We start from the raw sequence: 27,825 nt of genomic DNA on the forward strand, positions 1-27,825 counted from the left end.
ACTTACACCAGGGTCAGTCCAGACTAACTTCAATAGTTCCTCTAAATTGACACTGGTATAACGAAGGGTAGATATTAGCTTGAAATCTGCCATTTGTTGTAATATGGTCATTTTAAAAGGCACCAGAAAGACAAGATACAAGGAATGTAGTTTAACTAGGCTGCAATTTTATTAAATAACACATCTGTGAACTATTTGGCAATAACTCATTCAGTTCAGGTCACCCTCCCTTTGTAATCTATTCCACCTGGTGGTGGGCAGCCCTGTTAACCTGATCCCAACACCATTACTGAGAACACACCACCCTCCCTTGTGTGAGAGCTTAGAGAGTGGGGCCAGCAGTGGATGTGTTATTCCTTGACTTTAGCAAAGCTTTTGATACGGTCGCCCACAGTATTCTTGCCAACAAGTTAAAGAAGTATGGGCTGGATCAGTGGACTATAAGATGGATAGGAAGCTGGCTAGATCGTCGGGCTCAATGGGTAGTGATCAATGGCTCCATGTCTAATTGGCAGCCGGTATCAAGCGGAGTGCCCCAAGGGTCGGTCCTGGGGCCAGTTTTGTTCAATATCTTCATTAATGATCTGGAGGATGGTGTGGATTGCACCCTCAGCAAGTTTGCAGATGACACTAAACTGTGAGGAGTGGTAGATACGCTGGAGGGTAGGGATAGGATACAGAGAGACCTAGACAAATTAGAGGAAATCTGATGAGGTTCAACAAGGACAGGGGCAGAGTCCTGCACCTAGGACAGAAGAATCCCATGCACTGCTATAGACTAGGGACCAAATGGCTAGGCAGCAGTTCTGCAGAAAAGGACCTAGGAGTTACAGTGGACGAGAAGCTGGATATGAGTCAACAGTGTGCTCTTGTTGCCAAGAAGGCTAACGGCATTTTGAGCTGTATAAGTAGGAGCATTGCCAACAGATCGAGGGATGTGATCATTCCCCTCTATTCGGCATTGGTAAGGCCTCATCTGGAGTACTGCGTCCAGTTTTGGGCCCCACACTACAAGAAGGACGTGGAAAAATTAGAAAGAGTCCAGCGGAGGGCCACAAAAATGATTAGGGGGCTGGAGCACATGACTTATGAGGAGAGGCTGAGGGAACTGGGATTATTTAGTCTGCAGAAGAGAAGAATGAGTGGGGGATTTGATAGCTGCTTTCAACTACCTGAAAGGGGGTTCCAAAGAGGATGGATCTAGACTGTTCTCAGTGGTACCAGGTGACAGAACAAGGAGTAATGATCTCAAGTTTCAGTGGGGGAGGTTTAGCTTGGATATTAGGAAAAACTGTTTCACTAGGAGGGTGGTGAAGCACTGGAATGTGTTACTTAGGGAGGTGTTGGAATCTCCTTCCTTAGAGGTTTTTAAGGTCAGGCTTGACAAAGCCCTGGCTGGGATGATTTAGTTGGGGATTAGTCCTGCTTTGAGCAGGAGGTTGGACTAGATGACTTCCTTAGGTCCCTTCCAACCCTGATATTCAATGAAGTTATGATTCTATGCCAGGGGTTTGTCGCTTCGCTGTATCACACATTAAGAGCTCCAGTCCCATTCCCCATCTTCTTTAGGAGATGCCTTCTCCTAAGTCGCTTCCAATTCCAGTTTACCAGGGAACTGGGACCCTTATTGTGCTGGGTACTTGTCAGGTTGTGACAAAATTAATTCTACAACCTAACTAATCCACCAGACCCCTGGGCTGCTTACAGGAAGGCAAAAAACCCACCCCACCCTGGCAGAGAAAAGTTCCTTCCCAATTCCCAGCCCCAAGAAGATGACTAGCATGATGCCCGCAGCAAATATATATATTTTACTCTAACCCCAAGGAGGAAGGGGGGGAGTTTTCTTCCTGGTACAGAATGGGACTCCCAAGCAGGAGGATGTTCAATAAGCCTACTCCTTGAGTTCACAGGAGCCAATAGGATTATTCCTCTGTCCAACCAATCAGCTTCCAGGTCCAGAGAGAGGGATGAAATCCTCAGATGGGCCCGGAGTTTTCTTTCCTCTGCTGGCCCAGATAGAGCCTCCGCACAGCTCTGAGGCTGTGAGGGGAGCACTGTGGTGAATACCAGTCAGCATTTTTCTTAGAGTGATTTTGCTATATCAACAAAGAGGAATATTGTGCCAGTTGAAGATCTGGTCCCTGGTGCCCTAGTTGTACAGACATATTAAGATACAGTCCCTCCCCTCAAGAGTTTATAATCCAAATAGACATAACAGACAATGCATGGCAGGGGAAACAAAAGCACAGAGAAGTGAATTGACTGGCCCAAAGTCACAGAATAAATTGTTGGTAGAACCAGGAACCAAAAAGGTCTTCTGAGTTCAATCCAGTCCAGTTACTCCGATTTTACTCGGTCCTTACTTAGGCAAACCCTTATTGACTTTAATAGGAATTTGAAGTTAAAAAGCTGAATCAAAATTGAATTATTCATTCAGGATTTGTCCCATAATAGGTAACAGTGAAGTGTTTGATTTCCCAACCACTGCTCTGAAAGGAAATACAAAATAGGTTAATGCTGTAGGATTTCCCCCTTTTCCACTGCTTGCTTTTAAAAATGGGGTAAGAGCAGCCCTTTCTCTGGAGTTCCTCTTTCCTTCCCTAGCTGTAGCTCTGCAAACAGATCTATTTTTAGAGGAAAATAGAGACACTTGGCAGAACATTTCTTTTTGGATGTGGAACAACTTTACTCTTTCCAAGACTCTTGTGCAATTCTGTAGGGATAGGAGGCTGGGCTAGTTCATTTCCTAGTAAGAGACTAATAAATCATCTTTTTGGATATAAGGTATTCCTAATTAGCAGACTGAGCTGGTCAGTCTGCAGGAAAGTATAAAAGTTTTTTCTGGTTTGTTTACCTCGGAGATGAAACTTGTTCTAAACATGCTTTGCCAGGCTAGTGTATAGACTGGACATAACTGTTTTACAACCCTATTTAGAAACTGCAGTGGCTTTGTTAGCATGATTATATATAAAGTCAGTTCTTCTAACATGGCTTTATTTCTAGTGTAGATGTGGCCTTTGCAAAGACTAATAAGTCTGATCAGTACTCAGGATAGATTTGTGGGGGATTGAAGATCTGTGAGATGATGTTTTAGCAAACTTTGCTTTGTAAAGGAAGATGTTCCTTAAACTTTAATGTGTTGCGAGATTTCTACCATGTATTGAAGTTCTTTGGAGGCCCAGCCACTCACCACTCTGCTAAGTGCTGTACATACAAAGATATGCCAAATAGGAGTCACAGATGATATCTCTTTTAGTGAAAAAGGCAGCAATAGTGCCAGCTTCCCCATCGTGCTCTGCAGATTCTGGCACAGAGGAGCCATTTTTTGAGGGTGAAAGAATTAGATCAGTTTCCATTCCTACTCCACCTGTAGTCTCTCTTCTGAGACTAGGAGTACTTGTGGCACCTTAGAGACTAATAAATTTATTAGATCTTCTGAGACTGTGAGCAAGAACATCTGTTATGGTAGATTTGCTTTCTTTCCATGCTGGGAACCAGGTAGAGACTAAAAACTCACTTCACAGATAAGTCACCAAACAGCAACCATCTGATGGTGACTTAGTGCCACTGCTTTGAACCAGTTACAGAGACCTTTTCATCAGTAAGTATGTAACCAATGCCTTGAGTCAACAAGAGCACCACAGGTGGAGGGAGGTCTATACAAGAATTGTCTATACAAGAATGATTGGCCTATTTTTTTAAATGTCACTTTTGCTGAGTTGACCTGAATTCATCCAGCAATCGTAAAACAGTCTGAGGTTTTTCTCTGCCTCACTCTTGCCACTTTGATGACTGGTAACTGACTAGTCATTCCTGTCTTACAGACAGGTTGTCTAAGTCTTTTTATATACAGTAAATGTTTGCTGAATAGCACATATTCAACCTGGTGATCTTTCTTTGTTCCTTACAGCCACCTAATTCCAGTGTCAATTCTAGTTCAGCATCATAAAATATTGCAGTGTTTAGCAGCACTGTTCTCTTGTGGCCCCTTTGATATTTTTCTGCTGTTTATGTATCTAGTAAGATGATTCATTTACTGTAAATGATTGCATAACCCAGTTGCACAATAGAAGAATACAGAGGCAGAAGCCAAGTGTTTTTGGGAATGGACTAACAAATGCAAATCTGCCAAATGTATTTCCCAGGACCAAAATGGCACTTAAGAAAAACATCTTACCAAAAGACACTTACCAGAGATTACAAATAAAAGACCTTGTGATTTACCACTTCTTTAACTATAGGTTTGAAAGGGATGATAATTTTACAAACTTCAAGTCCTCAAAAAGCAAACAAAACATTTGCTTTGTTACTGATGTGGATTCTACTTTTGTACATACTGTTAACCACAGCTATTCCATTTGAGAAAAGCAAAACTTTTCTGTTGATCATTTTTCTTGGCTTAAAATATAGAATGAAAGTTACTTGGCTTTTCATGAAATAGTTTCTTAAAAAGCTGCCAGGTGCTTCCTCCCCCCGCTTTCTCCAATTTTTTTAAACCATAGTTTCAATATTAATGAAAAATATTTTTCCATGTGTGCACCAATGACCAGCTCCTATGTGCTTTGACTGCCAAGAAACTAAAGTACAGTATCCTATGAATAGAGACCCATGTTTTAAATGGTAACATTCACAGATTCAGTATTTCATTCAATATATACAATTAAAGAAAGGATTATCAAATCCACCTTTCTAGACATCTTCAGCTTTACTTTGAATACCCTGGGAGATGGCATATGACAACCCTTTCCCCATGATATAGAACAACCTTAAACAATAACAAGATAGTCAACTGCATGGGTACCCTTGGCAACTTTAAAGAAACTTAAACCAACTCATGGCTTGTTTTTTTGTAGGATTTGAGGACACAACTCAGAACCTAATTTCTTCTCCTATTAGCTTCAGCTAACTCTTGGTTAAGGACTTTCCAACCATAAGGCTGGTCCAGCATGATTAATATTATTAAATTGTAATCCCACAAATAAAAGGAACTAGAGTTAGAGAAGAGGGACAAACGTGACTATTGGAAATGGAGTCTGACTTTCAAGCAATTGCTGCTCCTCAAGCGGGGGTAGTTTTAAGAATTCATTCAGGGTGAAATCCTGACCCCACTGAAGTTAGTGACAAAGTCCATTGACTTGAATGGAGTCATGAGTTCACGCTCACTGTTCCAGCATTATCCTGAAATATTTTAAGAGTAAGCTTGGAAACTCAACCTTCCCTTGTGGAGTGGGAGTTTTTCCTTCAGAGGCCACTATAAATATGTCATATAGTGATGAGAGATGACATGCATGCCTAATGCTAAAGAAAAGTCTGGTTTTACTTAATACAGAGCAATCAGTGAAGAATGTTTCATCACAGTCAAAATATTAACCCACCTATTGCTGCCAAGGTCAGTGGAAAATAGGAAATTCTGCAGAAAGTGCAAACTCACAACTTACAGCAGTCTAAGGATATGTCTACACTGCAAAATATTTTGGTATTCTGTTTTAAACTCAGGATATCAGCTCAAGTTAAAGCCAACAGAGAAGTCTGGGGTTGAACTCCAGCTGGTAACCTGAATTAAAAGCAAGCTGCCATGTCTTCATGGCTATTTTAATCCAAGTTAGCTAACCCGGGTTAGCTAAAATGAATTAGGAACACACCTTTCTTTGTAGTGTAGACAAACTGAATGTTTGGAAGCTTCCTTAACATGCATTCAGTTTTTTAAAGGACAAAAAGGAGAGTGTATTTCACTTATTTGCACCAGTTTACTCCCCTTCTACTCCCTGTCATCTCTCTGTAACTTTCTGGAAATGTGATTCAGACAAAGTAACCCAATAAACACACACAATTCTAAATGGCAACAAACCAAAATGGCATAACTTAAATGAGAGACAACAAGGATAGGTCACAATTTCATTCAGACTGCATAAAAACTCCAAGATGTACACAGCATACTATTCAGTACAGTAATGTCAGGAAAACAAACACAAATTACAGTGAACTGGCCACACAGGTCATTTACACTAAGACTTGGTTATTATTTTTTATTCAAAGAAAAAAAAGATATTTTAATAAATACTGCAGAAACATTAATCAAACATACAAAGTGACTTCAACGTTAAAAAAAGAGAAGTAATGAATGTCCTGTTTTATAACAGTTATAACTTATTTTCTTTTTACAATACTTAAATACAGAAAGCACTTGCCAGCTATTTTGTAATACTGCCCTAAGCATATTGTTGCATCAATCAAAAGCATATACGGTGGTAAAATGTCTGGGTTTTTTTGTGGGAATGACTGGAATGGTATTTTTTTTCTTTTTTGCAGAAACAAAGCAAAGTGCTGGTAACACGTAGGACTGAGTGTTTTAATTACCATCATCCTCTACCCTGCCACAGCTTAAAGCAAACATCACTTGAATACTTCAAAAATGAAGCATTTTCACTGGAAAAGAATGCTTGTTTTCAACAAGCTAGAGCAACACTGGTCAGAGCTTAGAGTATCCTTTTAAAAAGAAGCCATGACAATAATTGGTCAGTAAACATCTGCAACTTATTTTAAAGGCTGATTGATTTATTTCATGTAAGTATAGTAATCAGCAAGTGAAAAAGAATTTGACTGAATCCGGTTCGCTGAAGTAATGTTTAATGACCACTGTCTGGATATGCACATATTAGTCCTTTAGGATTAAAATAGTATCCAGTTTCCACTGGGGGCTCCTTAAGGCCCCATTTCCTTACAGCGCTCATTCTAAGAAAATGAAATCTGAAATAAGAGACGGTCACCAAATGCAGCCCTGTTAGAATGTATCATATACAAGATAACTTGGCTATGTTGGCTCATGTGTGTACTGTTATTTTTGCTTAAACATAGTTGCAGAGAACCATACCACAGAATAGCACTTCTCCATTACACAGCCATAGGGCCTGGGAAGAACTGAGCATCTCCACTCCCGAAGACTAGGAGCTGAGGATTCTCAGCACCTAAACAGGATTGGGCATTAAGGCTGTAAGAATTATGTTTTAAACTGAGGCTCATTTGTAATCATCACTGATAGCACCTTTCATCTGATTTTGCAACTCAACCTACAATGACATATCCATACAGTACATCATATCTTAACACAGAAGATGTAAAACAATAAAGATTAAGAGCATTACTTTTTAAGTACAATCACAATGATGAACAGAAATAGTCAATGTTTTGAAAAGTTCTGTAACAAGCAGATAATTTTTTTCTACTTGATCTGTCTAATTTTGTTGTGCTAGGGCACTTATAATAATGGGAAGTCTCAAAAGGTTCTCGTCATGAACATGTTCCAATTTAGCTTGTGCAGCCATCTCAGGAAGGCATAATTTCCAAGCTTTTCATATACAATGTTTTCCTCCGGATGACCCATGGTTCTTGATATAATTTCCATTTTAATGATGAGCTACAAGGAAATTAGATCATATCCTGTGGCAAAACTAACTGTAAGGTCATGGGGCTAGTTCCCCAATGATGAGGATGTGTTATTAACCTCTTTAATTAATTTATTTTTTAAAAGGAACATTAAAATATTATTTTAATTAAATCAAAGTAGGTATCCAGGAACAGATCTTTAAGAAAACAAACAAGCACTGTCAAGGACATCTTCTTTCTCTGAGGTGCTACTTTTCCTCCTCTTCTCTAGCACATTCAAATATTTTCCTTTTTTGGCATTTCTTCCATGTAACATTTTTGACAGCCATCTCATTCAGATCCATCTCTTCCCACTGCTTAGTCTACATGCTGAATCCCTAAATACAATCTCACACAAAAGGTGAAGAGTATCCTTTAAAGTCTTGACTTAAGCCCACACATTATATACCACTTTGGCTGTGTACTTCATTGAGTCTTCACCTTTCCTGAACACATTGTCTCTTCCTTCTTCCTAAGGAAACCCAGATCCTTCACATCACTGTGCAGCTCTTTGCTTTGTCCTTTCGCAAATCTGTAGCAACTGTAGATAGTTCTGGCCTGCCAGGCATGTGTGAAATTCGCTTTGTTGCCCTCTGGGATTTGTTCCGCTTAACATTTTTGTTTGTTTTGTTTACACATGCCAACGTGGCAACATGAAAAATGTCTCTTACACTGTTCTCTGACTGTAAGGCTGAGCATTCAATGTAAGTGGCTGCTCCAATCTGTTTGGCCATATTTGTACCCTGGGGGGATGGGGGGAGAAAAAGAAACGGCAATCAATAAGGAGGTTTTGTACAAAGCCAAAGTAAACCATCCGGTTATTTTTCAGCACTGTCTGAATACATAATGTTGTGTGAAAACTAAATCTAAGACAGCAAAGTGACACACAGCAACTCGTTAGGTTTTTTGCAAAATACGGATAGGGATATGCACTCAAAATGTATTATACACATATCTAAGAATTGTTTCCTGTGAGGAAATACGCATAATTTGAAAGCTATATATGATAAGGACAATGGCCTGTCTATACCTGAAAACAAAAACATTACTGATTTTTCCTATTCAGAAAATTTGTACTTTTTGGTTTGGGAGACTCTTGTATTCATCCTGAAAGGTACTGGACTGACTGCCTGAAAAATCAAATCCTTATCTCTGCACAGAAAAGGCATCTGTTGTGCAGCAGCAGCTCTTCCTTACAGCCCTGTCAAATGCTACCCACCCGCATGAGCGGGTGGGGGAACTTGATGGGGCCAGCAGTGAAAGGGGGACCATCCCAGCAGTAAGGGTGGGAGACACTAACCAAGGGCCAATATGTATCTCCTCCCCCTGGGAGTCTCTAGAACCCATTGGTCATCTGGAGAGAGGGATTCTGACTGGCCAGCATTCCCCTGCTCCCAGGATTTAAGCTGGTGCAGGGACCACTTGGAGCCTCTCTTTGTTCTCTTCCAGTGAGTTAAGTAGGAACATGCTTAGTATCAAACTGAGGTACTGGAGTGGAACTGTTTATTCGTTGCAACTTGCAGACAGTTTCCAGTGCGGTGAAGATAATAAAATGAACAGTTCTCAGAGGTAAAAGTCCTGGGATTTTGGTGGTGGGCTTGGGCTCATGTGATAGGGTGAGACCATGTGTCACTCATGGTTTAAGGTCCCCATTCTGCTGCACCCTCTGTTCCCCTCGCAGTGGGGAGGGTGCTAGGACTCAGAGAGAACTGAATCCTGGGTGGTAGGCTGAGGAGAGCCTACCCTGCGTTCTGGATTATATGGTAAGGAGTCCTGTAACCCCTCACCGGAACCAATTACATTCTGGCATAGGAGAGTATGGGTCGTGGGAGGGTAGTGCACCTTCCCTGTATATTGCGGCCTGCCACTTAATTCCAAGCATGTGTCTGTTCTCATTTTGCCACTGTGTCCACATCAATGTGCCTCTGTCCCGGAAAGGTCACTTCTAAGCTGGAGAAAGCCACTCAGTCTCTAGCCTCTCCTCTAAAACTGCCAACGAAGAGTCATTTGAGGTGGTGGCAGCTTTTGTGATGTGCACAATGTTCTGCTAGCAAATTGGCCCCCACTCCCAACCCTTTCAGATAATCTATCAAACAATGATCATATGGTATCAACATTTGGTCTCGGTCAACGTGGGCTGGATTCAAATCAATGAACTAGAGAGGAAAGCCTGCATATTCCATTACCAAACACGCTGTGCTTAACCAGCATTTTAACAAGCTATACCATTATAATGCTTTATTTACAGTCTTTTGTAAGTCCTCAGTTACTGAGCAACAGGCATGCACTTTCCTCATGTAAATGGCTATACAATCAGAGGCAGTATGGCTGAACAACGCACCATACTCTAAAATAAATTCTCTTTCAGCTATATATTAAAAGAATTGTCAGTGAAAACACCCTCAGCAAAGAGAGAATTAAAATTTAATTCAGAATAATAATGATAAACTACATGGATCATACCAGTGTTTCCTAATACCCCATGTACAACTGTGTTGCATACCCCAGTTATACTGTAAGAAATACATGATAGCGCTACTCTACTCTGTCTGGGTTCTTAGATTCACACTGCGGATCTCAGTTCTGATGTTACATCCTCAGGACACACTTTAGAGTCCAAGGATGTTGAAAGGGCAGAACTTTGGCATCAAGAATGCATATGCACCATGCAGATGAGAAAAGAATCTTGGCCAAAATTTGCAACAGAATGTTTCTCTGATCATTTTAAACACAAAATGTTCTAAATAAAGAAAAACTGAGTATTTTTGTTGTGATAATTTAACAGTTTCTGCCAGACTTTTGGTTTACATTTTAAAGTTTGTTAAACATCAAAGCACTTTTTAAATTCATAAAGCAAAGAAAATGTGTTGGAGTAGTGAGATATGAGGAAAATTAAAGTTGCTTTTGTATATCACAGCACCTTGGTGCCCTGTTATAGGTTTGCTACACTGACAGTACAGTATTGGGTGAAAAATGAGCCACCATTTCACTATATATGGAACAATTTACTTTTAAGGACTTAAACCAACCACTAAATCTGCTCTAATGTTGGGGTTCACCAAAACTCAGCTGTACATGTACAACAGACATTAGCAAAGTGAGCATCAGAGCTTCCTTGATCCCTGATTTGGGCACTCAAATTTAAAGACCAGGTTGATGCGCTGATTGCCCTGTGTTGCTTGTAGTTAAAGGTCTTTTTCCACATGAGCAGCAATGCACATGAGAAGTGTGAACTCAAAGCACAACATGTTGCACATTAAGTGGTCTGTGTAGACCCTGCTGGCCCAGACTAAAAGTTCCCTAGTGCGTGTTAATAGAGTGCTGTGTCAGGCTGCCTATAGACTCAGCAAAAGGACTGCATTAGTTTACATTCAGTTCACTTTTTAAAGATTTTCTCTGCAACCATTAGAGCTAGAAACATATTTGTGACAGCTTATACTTCTGGGACACAAGTCTGCAGGAACATGTGAATTCTGCAGGCAGAGAATACACAGCCTTTGGTGTTTTCAGACTCACCTGTGGTGATTATTAGGTAACAGCATGTATCTAACTATTTTAATGTAAATAAGCTCAGTGCAGAGGGAGTGCTGTTTCTCTTAAAAGTGAATGCAATGTAACCGAACTGCATATTTCCCACCACCACCGTAACAAGTGGAAAGAATGAGACATGACACATACCTGATCATATGATACTGGTGTCTGCCTGTGATTGGAAAGCTCCACTAATGTGCTCACATCTGTGCGCAGATCAGACTTGCAACCCACCAGAAGCATTTTGGTGTTAGGACAAAATTCCTGAATTTCACCTTTCCACTGTAAAATATTAATTTGTTATTATACTAATGCAGTACATTATTTAGATTAATTAAAGCATGTTAGTGAAAAGAGGCAATGGAAACAGGATTAGAGTTTGGTAAGTCACAAGAACCATTTTTTACATAAATACATTACATCGGTACTCGTTTAACTTGTAACCATGCTACAAGTAGACTTCGATGATTTAAGAGCATATGAACTAGCAGCTTCCAATCTAGGGCAGATCTTGCAACCACTACCCACCCACTAGTCCTGCTGACTTCAATTGAAATATCCGTTCCTGTGAGTAAGGATTGTCAGAGCCATGCCCTGATCCCGCCTACAATCCGTAAACAGTATACAATCTCATTCTCTCACCCTATGATTCACTGGTTTTACCCACATTGCAGTAGAAATAACAAAGGGTGTTGCCATTAGCTAATTCAAACAGTTCCTCAAATGACTAATTACAAGCAGGTCTCAGACAAATATAAAACATATTAAAGATAATCATATACATTGGCTCATGGCTTTATTTGAGCGCTGTAAAAATCTGTTTAATCTGTGGAGAATCAATTTGTGGTGATCAAATAATATGCTTAATCCTGAATACACAATAGTGTACTGTATATCTTGTGCAAATACTGTATCTGAACATGGACATAAACTCATAATGGTGTTTTTCATAATGTTCTCTTCAGCCTAAATCTGTCAAATCATAGAATCATTAACATTTAATGGGGAACACTTTAATTTTTACATGTGTATTGAAAAAAAAAAATCAACCACACTTCTGTAAACAAGTGAGAACACAGTACCCACTGTTTATTCAGGATCTAAAATATTGTGTGTTCTGTACACGGAGAGCCAGACAGGAAGACACATTAACAAAAAAAACCAACCTGTTCCCACACTTTTGTTGACATTGTCAGTGACGGTGATGCTCAGACAAGAAAACGAGTTATTTTACTTTCAAATCCATTCAAATAAAGGAGGAAAAACAAAAATGGCCTAACTCCTAATCTCCATGGAAAAAACTGTATTAGCGGACAAAGTAGTCAGTAAACTTAGGGTTACCATACGTCCGGATTTCCCCGGACATGTCCTCCTTTTGTGTGCTAAAAATAGCGTCCGGGGGGAATTTGCAAAGCTCTCACAATGTCCGGGATTAGCAGAGAGTGGCTGGGAGGGCTGCAGGGAAGTCCCGGGCTGGACTCGGGAGCAGCTGTAGAGGAGCCGGATCCGCCCTGCATTCTGAGCCAGCAGCTGCCTTGCAGCCCAGTCCGGCAACACTGTGCAGGGCCAGACCGGGTTTTGTTGTGCAGGGCCAGACCGGGTTTTGTTGTGCTCGGGAGCTCAGCCACGTGTCCGGCTCGGCTGCACAGAGCCCAACTCTGTTCTGAGCAGCAGGGTAAGGAGGTCAGGGGGCAGGAAGGTTCTGGAGGTGGAGGTCAAGAAACAGGGGGGGCTTTTTGGGGGCAGTGGAGAAAGTTTTGGGCAGTCAGGGTACAGGTAGGGGGTAGGGTCCTGGGGGGCAGTTGGGGGGGGTCTTAGGAGGGGGCAGTTAGGGGACAAGGAGCGGGGGGGGGTAGGGGGCTGGGAGTTCTGGGGGGGAGCTGTCAGGGGGCAGGAGTGGAGAGAGGGATCGGAGCAGTCAGGGGACAGGGAGCAGAGGGGTTTAGATGGGTTGGGAGTTCTGGGGGGAGCTGTCAGGGGGCAGGAGTGGGGAGAGGGATCGGAGCAGTCAGGGGACAAGGAGCGGGGGGGGTAGGGGGCTGGGAGTTCTGGGGGGGAGCTGTCAGGGGGCAGGAGTGGGGAGAGGGATCGGAGCAGTCAGGGGACAGGGAGCAGAGGGGTTTAGATGGGTTGGGAGTTCTGGGGGGGGCTGTCAGGGGGCAGGAGTGCGGAGAGGGATCGGAGCAGTCAGGGGACAGGGAGCAGAGGGGTTTAGATGGGTTGGGAGTTCTGGGGGGGGGCTGTCAGTGGGTGGGGAGTGGTTGGATGGGGCGTGGGAGTCCCAGGGGTCTGTCTGGGGGTGGGGGTGTGGATAAAGGTTGGGGCAGTCAGGGGACAAGAGGCAGGGAGGCTTAGATAGTCCTGGGGGGCAGTTAGGGGCAGGGGTCCCAGGAGGGGGTAGTCAGGGGACAAGGAACGGGGGGAGGGTTGGGAGGTCAGGGGGGGGCGGGAAGTGGGAGGGGCAGGGGCGGGGCTAGGGCGGGGCTCCTCCCGTCCTCTTTTTTGCTCGCTGAAATATGGTAACCCTAGTAAACTCTAAAGTTAACATTGCAGAATTCTTGATTCATGTTGCACCAAGAAAGGGGAGAGGTCTGAGAAGTCACAAAGGGGCAGGTGCCGGGCCCTCAAATGTAGCTGAGCTTTAGTTTTGCTGAGAAATCATGCACTAATCCTGCAGACCATGGAGCATCTGAAAGGAAGGCCTGCACTTCCACACTGCTTTGAGTCCCCTTCCTCAGGAGTCATGTTGTCACTGGCTCTTCCACTCTGACTGCATATCACCACCCCTATAATGTGGAGTAAAAGCTATGGCGGAAGTCTTAATGCTGGGCAGACTAGTATTAACTGTGCCAATGCAAATTGCTATAAAGTCGTTAATCCCCTTTGCTAGAGGAGCATGCCTTGAAAGGCAGCTTCTTCATGGCTCCACTCCTTCTTTTGACATGACATGCCCCTAAAATACTTGCAAAGGGCTTCTGGGAGTGAATATTCTACTTAATTCCACTTCCCTAATGCCTCTTCTTCTGAGTATTTTTCAGTCTTCTCAAACGATGGACTAAAATTCTAGCTCTGCAAAGTGCTAGATTATACACTTGAAAATAGTGACACATTTCAGAGTTTTAAAAACAGATTCTATTTATAAATAGTTTTGAAATAAAAAAATATATTCCCATACACTTGCCTTTTTTAGCACGCTGTCAAGGGTTTCTGGCCGACTGATGTCAAAACAAATCAAGACAGCATCGGAATCTGGATAGGAAAGCGGGCGGACATTGTCATAATAAGGAGACCCTGTCCAGAAAAAAGAAATTATTTTATTGCTTAATATTCCTTTTTCTTCTGCAGTCATGCAAACTTATTCAGAAGGTTTACAGTAAAGCTTTTGAATGGTAGGTCACTATCCTTCCTTCCAAAACATACTACATTTCCAAGGTTATTTTTGGTGCTCACTTCTCCATACTCCAATTCCTTCTTGGGCCTAGTCCTTAATAAGGGCGATTTCTTCCTCAGGTAGTTAATCAGGTTAGTAGCCCAGTGATTAAACTTCCTTTGCAAGCTTGAAAGCAGCTGTGACACTCCCTGACAGCCCAAAGAGTGAAATCAGGTCTGGGATAGAGTATGGAGCTAGTGACAGGCATGTCTCAGAAAAGTTTGGGTTTGGGTATGACCCCACCAAAGGCTTGTGTGACCTAATGGGCCTTTTGTGTCTCTTTCTTTTATGACTCTATAGAAAATCAGAACGTGTGGGAGCCATTACCCATTGCTGGACTGGGTGACCTAACATGTCTTTTCCATCTTTTATGCCAATGATTCTAAAAGTTTGGATGTCTCTCAGCTGTTTATCAGAACTGACTGAATCCCCGGAGTTGGCAAAAATCAGCAGGTATTCTCAAGAAAGAAGGCTCTTTCACACATACTTTGTACTCTACTTCTGGACCCCTCCAGAAGCTGGACTAAACTTTCAGTCTTCAAAAGCAGTATATTCAATGAGTCTTGGGCGAATGTTGGGAGATCTTAATGTTTTTCAGAAGCCTAGTTGGAAGGAATCCCCCCATGTTAGCACATAGGCCTCTCAACAACAGCAGGATGGACCACCATTGCATATTTTAAAGGTGTCTTCAATGGTCAAGACTAGAATAAAATGGTGTTTGCTCAATGAAAGAAAGCCTTAGGATACTGTACAGAAGTTACTCCAGTAAACGTATGTAATATAAACCCTGCAAAGACTTATATGTGGGGTAAGCTTTACACACTGAGTAGCACCATTGGTTTCACTGAGATTACTCAGTGTGTAAAGTTAAGCATGAGCATAAATCTCTGTAGGAATGTGGCCATAATAGGTATTGACTAAAGGACTCTGAGATAGGTGACTACGGGCCAAATTCTATGCTAGTATAAATAGGTGCATATCCATTGACTTCAATGGAATTTCATCTATCTTCATTAGCAGAGAATTTGGCCCTAGACCTGTTAAAACTTCACTCATTAGGGCTCTGATTCAGCAGGGTTCTTATGCACATGAGTAGTCCCATGGACTGAATTGTGGGCTTGATTTAAGAAAGGTATATCTATAGCTTAAGAAAAGCTATGACATAAAACAAATAATTAAGTTTCCGTATTTCTCCATTCCATGGACCTAAAAAGATGGCATATGACATTTTTTTGAGACAATACCATTCTATTTTTTAAAAAAATGTGTTGTATGATTCATCAGCTAATTAGATCCCTTATTTTCGTCAAACTATCCACAGCTAATTGACTGTAAGTTATCTCAAAGGCTGAAAAACTATCATGATTAACCAGAACAGAAAAATTCCGTAAGTTTCTCCCTGAAAGAAAAACAGTTAATGCTATTACACAAGGTAGTAAGAGAAACAGTGAGAACACATCACAGTGCACTCCAGCTAGACAGCTTATGGCAGAAGAGAACTGCAAGAATTCTAGGAATTTTGTTTTTGAAATTAGGAGCAACATACGGGCAATGAAGCATTACCCAACTAGGTAGAAGAAGATAGTTTGACGAAACTGGGCTTCCCCTCCAAAAATTCCCCCAGAAGAATTGTAAACAATGTCAATCCCACAATGAATGAATGAATGAATGAATATTCATAGTTTCAGAATGCTGCTCTTCAAAAACTTTTAGCACTCTTTGACATTAAACAAAATACTAGAGGAAAAATATCAGATATAGTAGGCCTGACAAAGTAAATATTCAAAATACTGGGCCAAGTCCTGCTCTCAATTATACCAGTATAAATCTGAAAAAATTACATTGGCTTCAGCTGAATTTCTGTATTTACTCTGGTGTAAAGGACAGCTAAATTTGGCCTCTTTATGGAATGCACAACGCCCATATTTTGCCTCTAGATTTCTGTGTCTTACAAAATAGTTTCAATAGTTGCTTATTTAACCCCCTTTGTATAATATTTTGATATCTGTGGGCTCTCAATCACAGCGACACTATGTTCTATATCTATTATTGCATCAGAAGACCTGACATTGTATGTACTGGACTAGTATTTCACCTTAGCTGGCCTTTCAAATGGGGAAAATCCAGAGTAAATCATATGGATAAGTATACCAAAGAAGGAAACAATCATATGCCCTCCCCCCACCCACCCAAAAAAAAGCAGAGCAAATGCTTTTAGCTTTCTACATAAGACATATTAGGACTAATTCATCCATGATGAAACTCAATTGAAATTAAAGGGAAGAGTTCGCTCCAATATACGTATTATGCTTCTGCTGTGTCAATTGTATCAATAAAATACATTCTTTTCTTACAAATCCTGTTCTATGTTGTAAAGGGGTATTGTGATGGGGGCATCTTCCTCACCAATACCTGTCCCTACTGTTAAATCTGCCAGCACTCCAGAGCCTCAAGGGAATGATCTGCCAGATAGGTTGCATGGCCAGGCTCCTAGTCCTCGGCAGATATTCTGTGGTATGTCACGGATATGCTAACAGGAGACCTATACTGTTTTGTAGAACAGCAGAAAAGTGTACTGTATCACAAACTCCATCCCCAGCCATCCTGCTCTGTGCTCACTAGTTAGTTGTGTGAACCACTTCATGGCTCCCAGCTTTCCTCCCCCTTAGCATGGCTCAGACAAGTAAGAGCAGGATTAGCCCTTTGTCTTTAAGATCATTAATATTTGGAAAGATAAAAGTTGCCAGCTAAAGAGAAATCTTGAAGAGCCTCACCCAGAAACTAATTTCTTAGACACATACCTAACTGCTCAGTCACTACTCCTCAATGATACAATATATACCATATATGTGCATAAATATGCATTTATGCATACAGAGGCATGCACTTACTAAATTCAGCTTAGTGATTCCACTCACCATACTAACTCCAGATGTTTTGTTTTTTGATGTTGTTTCCTTTTGAGTCTCTCATGTTAAAATGCTGAACACTAAGATAGTTAAGTGTGATCTGTCAGTTTGGTTGTAAACTAGATATACTTAACACATTCTTTTCTCTGAGGAAGTGTGTGGTAGAACTAATAGGAATCTTTTAAAATATTGACGGTGTGGAATGTTTCAACAGAAGAAATATATTTACTGGTTTCATTCAGCAGCAATAACCAAATCTTTGTGATTTCACAAGTAAAGAACAACTAAGAACCTAACTGCATGACTCAATTCAATGTAACATTTCATCATTTACTCCAAATAAATTTCTCAGAACCTAAGGAATCTTAGGAATGTGAATCAAGTCTACACAGACCTTCTGAATACAGTTCAATAACACTCTGTTCAATCTTTTTCTCAAGTTAGTACCAATCTGAAACCATGCCAAGAGCAGAGAATAGGAGGAGAATTCACAAACAGAGCTGCCATACTCCCATCAAAACTCTACATTTATTTATTTTTAAGTTTGTTAGAGCAGATTGGTGGCAACCACAAACACATTTTTTGTCAGGGTTAATTTCAACAATTTTACATTTTATCCAAAAACTGGCTGACAGAGTACATGTTCATCTTATTCTGTGGCAGAGATTGGTTCCAACAGCATTTTTTATTTCTTAGTTCTATTTGGCAAATTACATAAATAGCTTAAGCCTAAATTGGCTAAATATTTTCATAGCTGCCTATTTAAGATCTTACGTTTCATATAGAGTTAAATGATCAAAACTCATATTCATTATCATTTAAAAAATACATTTAGGCCCTGATCCAGAAAAGCACCAAAGCACATGATTAAAATTAAGCAAGTGAATGCTTTCAATAACTTTAATAAAATTAGGCATGTGCTTAAATGCTTTGCTGGAGCAGGATATTAGTGATAGTGTAAGATGCCAGATCACTGTTACTGGCTACTGAAATCCTCTGTTTATCCACAGAACACACAAAGCATTTCCACACATTGCCTAAACAATGTGGCTTAACCCTAACTACCTAGGAGGGACCAACTCTAGGTAGTTCATTGTGCTTGCTCAATGTAATTCTTGGCTGCTCTACTGAGCCTGCCCATAGGATGTCATTTCATGTTGTATGGAATATGTGACACTGGTACAGTAGCATTATTTCATTTCTTACAGACCACCAAACAGCCATCAGATGTTAGCAATTTGTGGCCATTTTTTTTTTTTGGATCGGTCAAATAACCAGTGACCCATAGGTGAAGGATTGCATTATCCCATATCAACTCCCTGAACTGTCTAGTTACTAGCTTCATGTGTTAAAAATTACAAAAACTGTGGTGGTAACTATAAGAAGTACACACTTCATTGAATCTCTCTTGCTGGCATCCTTCTTTTAATATTTCAGTGAAGGATTTTGGGGAAATGAAGGCCATTTTATTTATTATGTAGCAGAATTCAATGATTTATCATCTCCAAATGCAGGAAGTACTACAAGCATTCACAATAATTTAGTGTATTTATGGATTTAGCAATCTTTCACTCTAAGCAAAAAATATTCTTTAATTCCTGGTTTTTTCCCTGACCTCTTATAAATCTTTTCCATTTCCCATTTATCGACAATACTTTTTAAAAAAAATAAACAAATTATGTGGAAATTATGTGTTTTTCAACTATTACCAAAGAGTATAGGCCCCAACTTGACCAATTAGTAAGTGATTGGAAAGACAAAGATTTCAAACCCTGAAATACCTCTATGGTGCTTTCTACTTTTGTTGGTTCTCTATTAAATGCAATTCTTATATGTTACAACTCTAATTTATATATTTTGCAAAACGGTTCAGTGGAAAGATCTTCTTCGTAATTAATGCTACATTTCTACACAGACACCAAGCACACTGTGCACATGCAAATCACAGTAAAGCTAATTTGTTTGAAGCTCTAAGGCCCTTCTGGATTTAATTATATGCTAATCCCCAGCTCTGCAGTACTATTTCTGGTCCTGTAGAGAATTATTTTATTAGAGTGTTCGACACAAAGTCCACATTTCAACCTTCATATGTGTGCTACAAAAATGACCTACAGTCTATAGTTAGACATGGAGAGAAAGACAGACATATATTTAAAGCCCCAAATGGTCTTACTGCTTTGCAGCTTTTTGCTGTACAAATAAGAAATTTGAATTTAAAAAAGTAATGTTAATGTAAGGAGGCAAAAACTTGCTAACAGGATATATTTAAAGTTTGATGTGTGAACGATGGACTGAAAGAAGTCTGACGTGTAGCTACTCATCATACTTTCCATGAGATAACATTGTGAAGGTTCTTCAGCTGCCAAATGGAATATTCCTCTGAAATATTCCGCTTAGCAAAATGAACATATTACACCCTAACTGGCTAGAGACTATCATACAATATCACTACAGAGTGAAATAATTTCTAATGAAATGATATTGCAACCAGATAGCACTAATTTGAAAAAAAGGCTTGGTAGTTCTATACTAGTTAAATCTCATTTTAACAGGCATTTTTCTTTACATTAAGAGTAATTTTAATCCTTAAAGACTTACAGGTTTAGACAGCACCAGAAAATATTTTAGATAATCTTTCTTCCTACCCCGTCCACATTTTTAAACATATAATGTCCTAACCCCATATTTATTTAGACTTTGATGATCTTGGAAATTCATTAAAAACTTTCCAAATAAATTTATGCTTGGCTTTAAAATGTTTCCAAACATCCAGTATGTGGTGCCCACTGTTTTGTAGTTGTGGTCCTAGACCATACATTATATTTACCATTATATATTGGGCAGTTTTATATGTAACCAAAACCAGTGCTAACACTGGGGTCTGATACCACTCTGAGGCAGGATTATGAGATTCCACTTTATCCACGCCTGGAGGTTTGCCATTCACCTCAATGGGAGCAGAATTAGGCCTCGAAATGGCAATATCTGGCTCTTGAAGAACTCAATGGCAAGACTTCCATCAACTTCAATTAATTGGAGGTACAGGGTATTAATCAGTTAGCCTGGAATCTTGATGCAAGCTGTCTGTAGTTTAAAGAAAACACACAAGACAGTTTAACACAATTAAAAATGAATACTGGAGACTGATAAAGTCATCTTGAAATGTCTCAGGTATATTGCTGTCAAAGTCAACTAAATGGCATCATTTTTATGTAAACTATATAAATGTATTCCAAGTGGCATCATTAAACATGAGTCATTGTCTCAGTGTGTTGTAATGTGATTTTCTAATACATTGAATGCTAGATGTTTTCTTAATGTATAAACCTGAAATCAATAATAATTTGAAAAAATATACCAGTGGCATAAAATAATTATATTAGCTTGAATTTTGCTGTGGGCCCAGTCGTGCCACCACTGAATTTAATGGGAGTTTAGGCCTATATTCTAATTCAACAGATAAATACAGGACAAAGATTTGTAAAATAATACCAAATCAAGAAGAACTTGAGATAAGACAAAAATGTTAATTTATCTTTTGAAGTCTTCTTGTCTGGTAGTGTGATTTTCAAATTGAGTGGCCCAGGTTTGTGGTAGTATTTATTCTAACAATCAATGGGAGCTGGCTGTTTTCAGAATGTGACTTTTTTACCTGTAACCCCCAAATCACTAAATCAATCATTCAGCAATGCTTTATACAAAACAAAGTATTAGTTTGATCTTTCAGCTTTACCACTCTGACAATTTTAGTTTTAAATTGCAAGCATATTAACCCTGGTTTCAGAGTAGCAGCCGTGTTAGTCTGTATCCGCAAAAAGAAGAACAGGAGTACTTGTGGCACCTTAGAGACTAACAAATTTATTAGAGCATAATAAATAATGCATCCGAAGAAGTGGGCTGTAGTCCACGAAAGCTTATGCTCTAATAAATTTGTTAGTCTCTACGGTGCCACAAGTACTCCTGTTCTTCTTTTTGCATATTAACCCTGTGATCCTGCACTTTTGACTCAAGCAAATATTAGCTCCCTGATCAGGACCCAAATAGTTATTACATAGGAGTTTTAAAGCATTTTCAGGTATATATTCCTGTAAGACTACTTCTTCCCTTTTTAAAATACTGCAAAATGTATATTTCATTACATGTATACATCTGATCTATTTTTTCACACTGATTTCAAACCTTTGTATGTCAAAGGAGTTGACCTGTGAAGAATGGGTTACTTTTTAATTAATAAAACTAAAGATGTATGTTTCAATATAAATCTGCTCACTGGTGATTTTCTATGACTTCAGAAAGCTACAGTGTAGAGTTTATTTGTGCAATGAGTGGTTATCTTATGCTGTGGAGCAGCAATGAAAATGAAAACTCAAACCTGGTACTATATGTTGTATTACATTCTAAAAGTTTGTAACCCTTACTTGTTTGTATTGTTAGCCATCTTGCTTTTTGAAAATACTATTGAGCATGGGCTATGAAACTACTTGCTTTTCCAGGCAATAGTGCAGCAAAAAATCAGAGACCACACCTAGCCAATCAGAATAAAGATAATTATCTTAAATCCAAAAATTACCAATATTTAAAAAAAAAAAAACCTTTACATAAATTTAATTTCCAGTATCAGGATCATCCTGCCATTTTGGAGGAGGAGCTGCCTTCATCAGGCCCAGCATCAAAACAGGCCATCCATATCAACTATGCACCTGTCTAGGGATCAGACCAAGAAAAAATATTTGAGAAAGGAATTGTATGCCCTATTCATTTCCTCAACCCAGATTTACTAATCTAATGCTGTGGTTCCCAATCACAGATACTCAAACCTCTGCTGACACTTCAGTCTTTTGTGGTTGTCATTCCCAGCTTCCCCTCCTCTGCCTTAATGTGTCAACTCTAACAACCTCCTTTCACTTCTTGGTGCTCTAATTTGCAATGGCTCTTGGGCTGTTCTCAGTTCCAGTCTCTCCCATGGCACTTAGATGCCATGGCAAATTAGGGCGGGCACAGTTGAATAGGAGGTTTGGCAGAGGTCTGTACAGCTGAGATCTTTATCTGATAAACTGATACAGCAGGCCCTAAAATGTTGGGAAGTTACTGATCTAAAGTCAAATCTAACTACTTGGCTGGTAGTTAGAGAATGCAAGGTCTCTCAGATAGACATCAGCATACAGAGAAGCTGAACCCCTGGGAAACTATTAGCATGCCAGTTAACCTTTGAAATAGAATCCATCACCAGGCATCTGAGTCAGTATTTCTGAAACAGGAGTGGGAAACACAGTTGGAAGGGGGAAACAAACAAACCTAAATACTGCTTTTCTGCTGTCCATATTTAAAACTGAGAGGAGAAATTATATTCTCTCTATCACCGCTTGATGACTGGCTAAGGCTCATCCCCAACATCCTGCTGGTTAACATTGGGTCTAACACCTCCCAGAGCCAGGGAAATAGACAAACACTCTGTTTTGTCAAAAGTTGGAACACAAAAGAACCTATTAAAAAAAAATCCTATAGGAGCATCAGATGACTTCATCTAACATTACCACATGTGCACACACATCTTATCTTTTACTCCCCTAGTGTCCTGTAAGGGGAATAGAGGTTACCAAGCCGGGATGATGGTCTGGGAGCACAGATTCTTAAGATAGCCCTTCCTATCATGTCAAACAATATCCTGTGTTTTTACTTGTCATGCTCATTCTCCTTCCATTACAACATAGACTGATCTTCTCATTAATGGAGATTTTTATCCCCCCCTCCCTTTTCTCACATAATGTAAATGGCTGGGAGAATCCCTCTGTAGATAAAGAGAATTAGAGCCAGATGCAGCTGTCTTCCACATACAGCTGCCATTCACATCTGGAGGCAAACACTCCATTGATGTGAACAGCAATAATGTGCTCCTTAGGGTCGGTCACCAAGGCAGTAGGGGATGTTTAGTTCCTGTCTTACAGTGGATTCCATCAAGAATCCCACAAAGGCTGCTGCTTTGCAGTTGAATGCTGGATTGTAAGAAAATGATTTATCTTTCCCTGAACTCCCTTCCTGATGTTAGCGTCATGTACAACACAAACAGCCACTTGCTTTGGCACTTGATGCTCTCATGCAAAGTCTCCCGAGTCCTAAAATTATTGCAAGCCAGAAAAGGACTTGACTATGTTGTTTTTCATCTGGTTCTGTTAAAGCCACACAAGGCAGTACTCTTGACAGAGGACTTGCTCCCCAGGCTATATAATGAGAAGATAAATTGAATTCAGTTTCCTTGGATTCTGCTGCCCTGGGGGTGCTGCTCTGTTTCCTTCTCAGACTCATGTTCCCCTCCACTCATTAGGTGGTCTGTCCCTTTACCACATTCCATTGTCTCTGTACCACTGGGTGCTGGATGCCAACTCCCACAATCATTTGTCTTTCCTGCCTTTGGTTGCTCTCTACCACTCCCTTATCTTCCCGTCACTGAGCGATCTCTTTCTGCATTTCTACCCATTCCCTTTGTTACCCTGCTCTGGAGTTCAGTGCCCTCCCATTCCACCTGCCACTCTCAAAAGATTCTCCTGCCACTCCCCCTACAAAAAACTACCTCCTGCCTCCCCTTCTCAGCCATCTGCCCCTCTTGTCAGAGCTCTGTCTCTCCAGTACCTGATTTCCTCCTTTCCTTCCCTTTCCAGCCCTGTGGTTCTGATTTCTCCCAGACGGTCAGTTCCTGACATGCTCTCTGATTCCCCATGCTCTCTGTTTCCCTGAGGAGGCTTGTTAGCCCAATGCTCTCTGGCCTATCAGGAAGCCTTTCCTATATCATGTGTTCTGTTGTCTCTAGGAGGTTTGTCCTTTCTACACTTCCTGTCCCCCAAAAGCTCTGTTTATCTCCCTTCCACACACACACCCCCAACCCCCGTTGAGTCCACTCTTGGATCCCAGTGTTCTCATCTTGTGACTGTGGTGAGGGTCAGGTCAGGGATCCACAGACTCACTGCCCTGCTCACAACACACCCTGCAGTAGAAGAGGAGGAAAAGCAGTGCAGCTGAGCTGTGGGCAGGGCTTCCTCTCTCTGCAGGCTGCAGAACTGGGTTGTGGTGGAGGGGGAAGAATGGACTAGATGCTAAGCCATTTGTTCCTGGTAAAGTAGTGGGGCCATACACTGTTGTCCCCCATCTCCCAAGCTAAAAGTTGGGGAAGGGTTTGGGATGGGTCTCTTTGTACTCCGCTATAATTACACATATGGCTGTACATCCTTTCCTTCAGGCATCAGAAGTACCACAGAGTTCCTGCTCTCAGGTGACTTCTTCACCAGATAGCCCCCTGATGGCTTTAGAACCCAATCCTGCACACAGTTATACACTGGGAAACTTTACTTACCCAAGTAGTCCCATTGAAGTCAGACACCCCTTGCCCGCGTTACAGGTATTTCTGTGCAGCAGCGTGTGCAGGATTGGGCCCATATAGGGTGACCAGATGTCCCGATTTTATAGGGACAGTCCTGATATTTGGGGCTTTTTCTTATAGAGGTGCAAATTACCCCCCACCCCTTGTCCCGATTTTTCACACTTGCTATCTGGTCACCCTAGGCCCATAGTAGGCAAAAAAAAAAAAAAAAACCCACTTCAGCAAAACACCCCAAACCCATTCAGATATCGGCGTGACTATTAATCTCGCTGTTTTTGTATGATCAGGTTTTACCCAAGGAGAACCCCTGCTGGCTTTCACAGCAGTGATGACAAATATTAAAATGAAAGGCTCATGATATGCAATAATAACCTTCTCCCATCTGCTGGGCTAATTAGTACAAGAACTTTTGGGGGGTCGGGGTGGGGGGAGGGGAGGCTAAACACAACTGAGGCACATTAAAACAATGCCTTCTCCTGGTATAGGTGACTATTAAACTAGAAAGCAGTTGAAATTCCTGCTTGAAAGAATGAATTATTCCGTAAAAGCTCAATGGGTATTTGTGTCACACAGGAGCAAATATTTAGATTTAGCAATCGCTTATTAATATTCATGATTAAAAGACTGATCTGAGTCACAAGTATGACATGAATGCAAAAATAATCACGAGGCATCTGCTATGCTGCAGGTCTCTTACCCGAGGTGTCCCACAGACTCAGCTCTATTCTTTGTGTGTCAATTTCAAAACTGGCCGTGTAATTTTCAAATACTGTAGGGACATAATTCTGAATAAGAGAGAGAGAAACAAGGACAACGTTATTGTCTTTAAAATCCACAACCATACCAGTAAGCCTGTCTGACATCGTTCATCGCATTTGAGAACAAGTTGTAGAAACAAACAGCTGGGTTCAGAAATGTACTTTCCCCCACATTTAATCGTTTTCCTTTTCCACTGCAGAGTAAGTTATTGAAATCACAGTGGCTGGTTTACAAGCAAAGATACGTCTGCACAATTGTAAAAGACTTTGACCGGGAGAGCAACACCCGTGAAGGTTAAAAATAGAGGCTGTACAGGGGGTTTGCTCCATCTCGGGACTAGGAGACAAAGCGTGAGTGGGTTAGACATACCTCTGGGAAGCAGTCCTTAGCAAAGACATGGAGAAGAGCTGTTTTCCCACATTGGCTATCACCAACCACCACAATTTTACATTTCACGTTCTGGTTAGGATCCATGATAGATTTGCTGGATAATTTCTGGCTCGCTCTTCTCTCCTTCATTGATGTTGCCTTATTTTCTCTTGCAGCAAAAAATAGTGAGTTTGCCCAAAAGAAATAAAGCCACCGAAACACCCAGCTAAGTAGGAGCCTGGCGCTCCGTGCTCCCCTCGCAAGATGATCCCTACTGCGCAGCCCGTCTCCCAAGTCCAATTCCGAGCCGACTGCTTTGTCTCACTCCTCCTTAGCCGACTTTATATGGCCCGTCTTCCAATCCTGTCCCCTCTCAATGAGAGAGAAACTGATCCGCCTCTTCCCCTTTTATGGAGCCCAGAGAGATTGTAAATGCTGGCTGCCTCCATCGCCGGTAAACAACACGCCCTCTAGGGGAGCAGCGCCGCGGTACACCGCAGGGCCACGCCGCTGGGCCGGGGCCGGGAGAACTGGAAGCCCTGAGAAGGCTTTGCCGGGACAAGTGTGTGCATGCAGGGCAGAGCTCTCCGGGGAGCCCGGATCTCGGGAGAAGCCCTGGCTAATACACCGTGTATGGGACTTACGGGTTCACACAGGGCGGCGAGACCCGCTGCCCGGACTCACAGGGAAATGCCCCCAGCTGGGTGAGAGGAAGGGGTCCCTTTCCCTCGCTGCCCCCCACTTTTTATCCCTCCTCCTTAACCCCCAGCGGGCTGGCCTCCCTCCTGCACTTCGTGCCGTGGTTCCCATTGTCTCTTTATCTCTCTTCTGCTGTCTTGCCACTCCAGCGGCGTCCCACTGTCCCGCAAGCGAAGCCCCAGCGCCCTGCCCCCCGCGATCCTTTCTGCAGTACCCCCGGCGCCGCGCCTCCTGCGATCCTTCCTGCAGCGCCCTGCCCCCTCCCGCGATCCTTTCTGCAGTACCCCCGGCGCCGCGCCTCCCGCGATCCTTCTTGCAGCGCCCCCAGCACTGTGCCCCCCGCGATCCTTCCTGCAGCTCCCCCAGCACTGTGCCCCCCGCGATCCTTCCTGCAGCGCCCCCAGCACTGTGCCCCCCGCGATCCTTCCTGCAGCGCCCCCAGCGCCGCGCCTCCTGCGATCCTTCCTGCAGCGCCCCCAGCACTGTGCCCCCCGCGATCCTTCCTGCAGCGCCCCCAGCGCCGCGCCTCCTGCGATCCTTCCTGCAGCGCCCCCAGCACTGTGCCCCCCGCGATCCTTCCTGCAGCGCCCCCAGCGCCCTGCCCCCCCGCGATCCTTCCTGCAGCGCCCCCAGCACTGTGCCCCCCGCGATCCTTCCTGCAGCGCCCCCAGCGCCGCGCCCCCCGCGATCCTTCCTGCAGAGCACCCTAACCCCAGCACTGTGCCCCCCGTGATCCTTCCTGCAGCGCCCCCAACGCCGCGCCTCCTGCGATCCTTCCTGCAGAGCGCCCTAACCTCAGCACTGTGCCCCCCGCGATCCTTCCTGCAGCGTCCCCAGCGCCCTGCCCCCCCCCGCGATCCTTCCTCCAGAGTGCCCTAACCCCAGCACTTTGTCCCCCCCGCGATCCTTCCTGCAGCGCCCCCTAACCCAGCACCGTGCACCCGTGAGCCTTCCTGCAGTGTGTCCCTTTATTCACCCCCACTGTTGCCATGCTAGGACTTTCACTCCCTCTCTCTTCTCTGCACATGAGATGTTCTGATCTTTCTCTCCTGCGAGGGCTGTTCTCCCCTCTATTCTTCCCTCTGTAGGGTTTCCCCTTCCCCTTCATCCCCTCCTGTTAGGAGCAACCCAGCTCCTGCTCATTCTCCAACCCATCTGCCACTACACAGTGCTGCAGCGCTCTTCGCCTGTGTCATGGAGACTACTGGGAAGGTCTCTGTGTAGCACCACCTATGGGAAGGGCAGAGAACAGGGGTCCCAGGCAGTAGAAGCAATAGCTCCCACTGCCACGTCCCACTGGAGGTTCCCAAATGTTGAGAATCTGCGTTTCAAGT

The 27,825-nt window shown here is 42.3% G+C and overlaps 1 protein-coding gene across 1 annotated transcript; it reads right to left on the minus strand.

Annotated features, from left to right (window-relative positions):
• Positions 1-5,881: 5,881 nt before the first annotated feature.
• On the minus strand, positions 5,882-26,324 carry RND3 (Rho family GTPase 3). The gene is made up of 5 exons (XM_005296448.5): positions 25,793-26,324; positions 25,362-25,449; positions 14,135-14,244; positions 11,101-11,235; positions 5,882-8,165 (listed from the first exon to the last, which is right to left on the minus strand). The coding sequence occupies exons 1-5, from the start codon at positions 25,940-25,942 to the stop codon at positions 7,914-7,916; spliced, it is 735 nt and encodes a 244-aa protein (XP_005296505.1). The 5' UTR covers positions 25,943-26,324; the 3' UTR covers positions 5,882-7,913.
• Between the last annotated feature and the right edge of the window lie 1,501 nt (positions 26,325-27,825).

The sequence above is a fragment of the Chrysemys picta genome, chromosome 11, assembly GCF_011386835.1.
Source record: "Chrysemys picta bellii isolate R12L10 chromosome 11, ASM1138683v2, whole genome shotgun sequence".
In the NCBI taxonomy this organism is placed as follows: domain Eukaryota; kingdom Metazoa; phylum Chordata; order Testudines; family Emydidae; genus Chrysemys; species Chrysemys picta.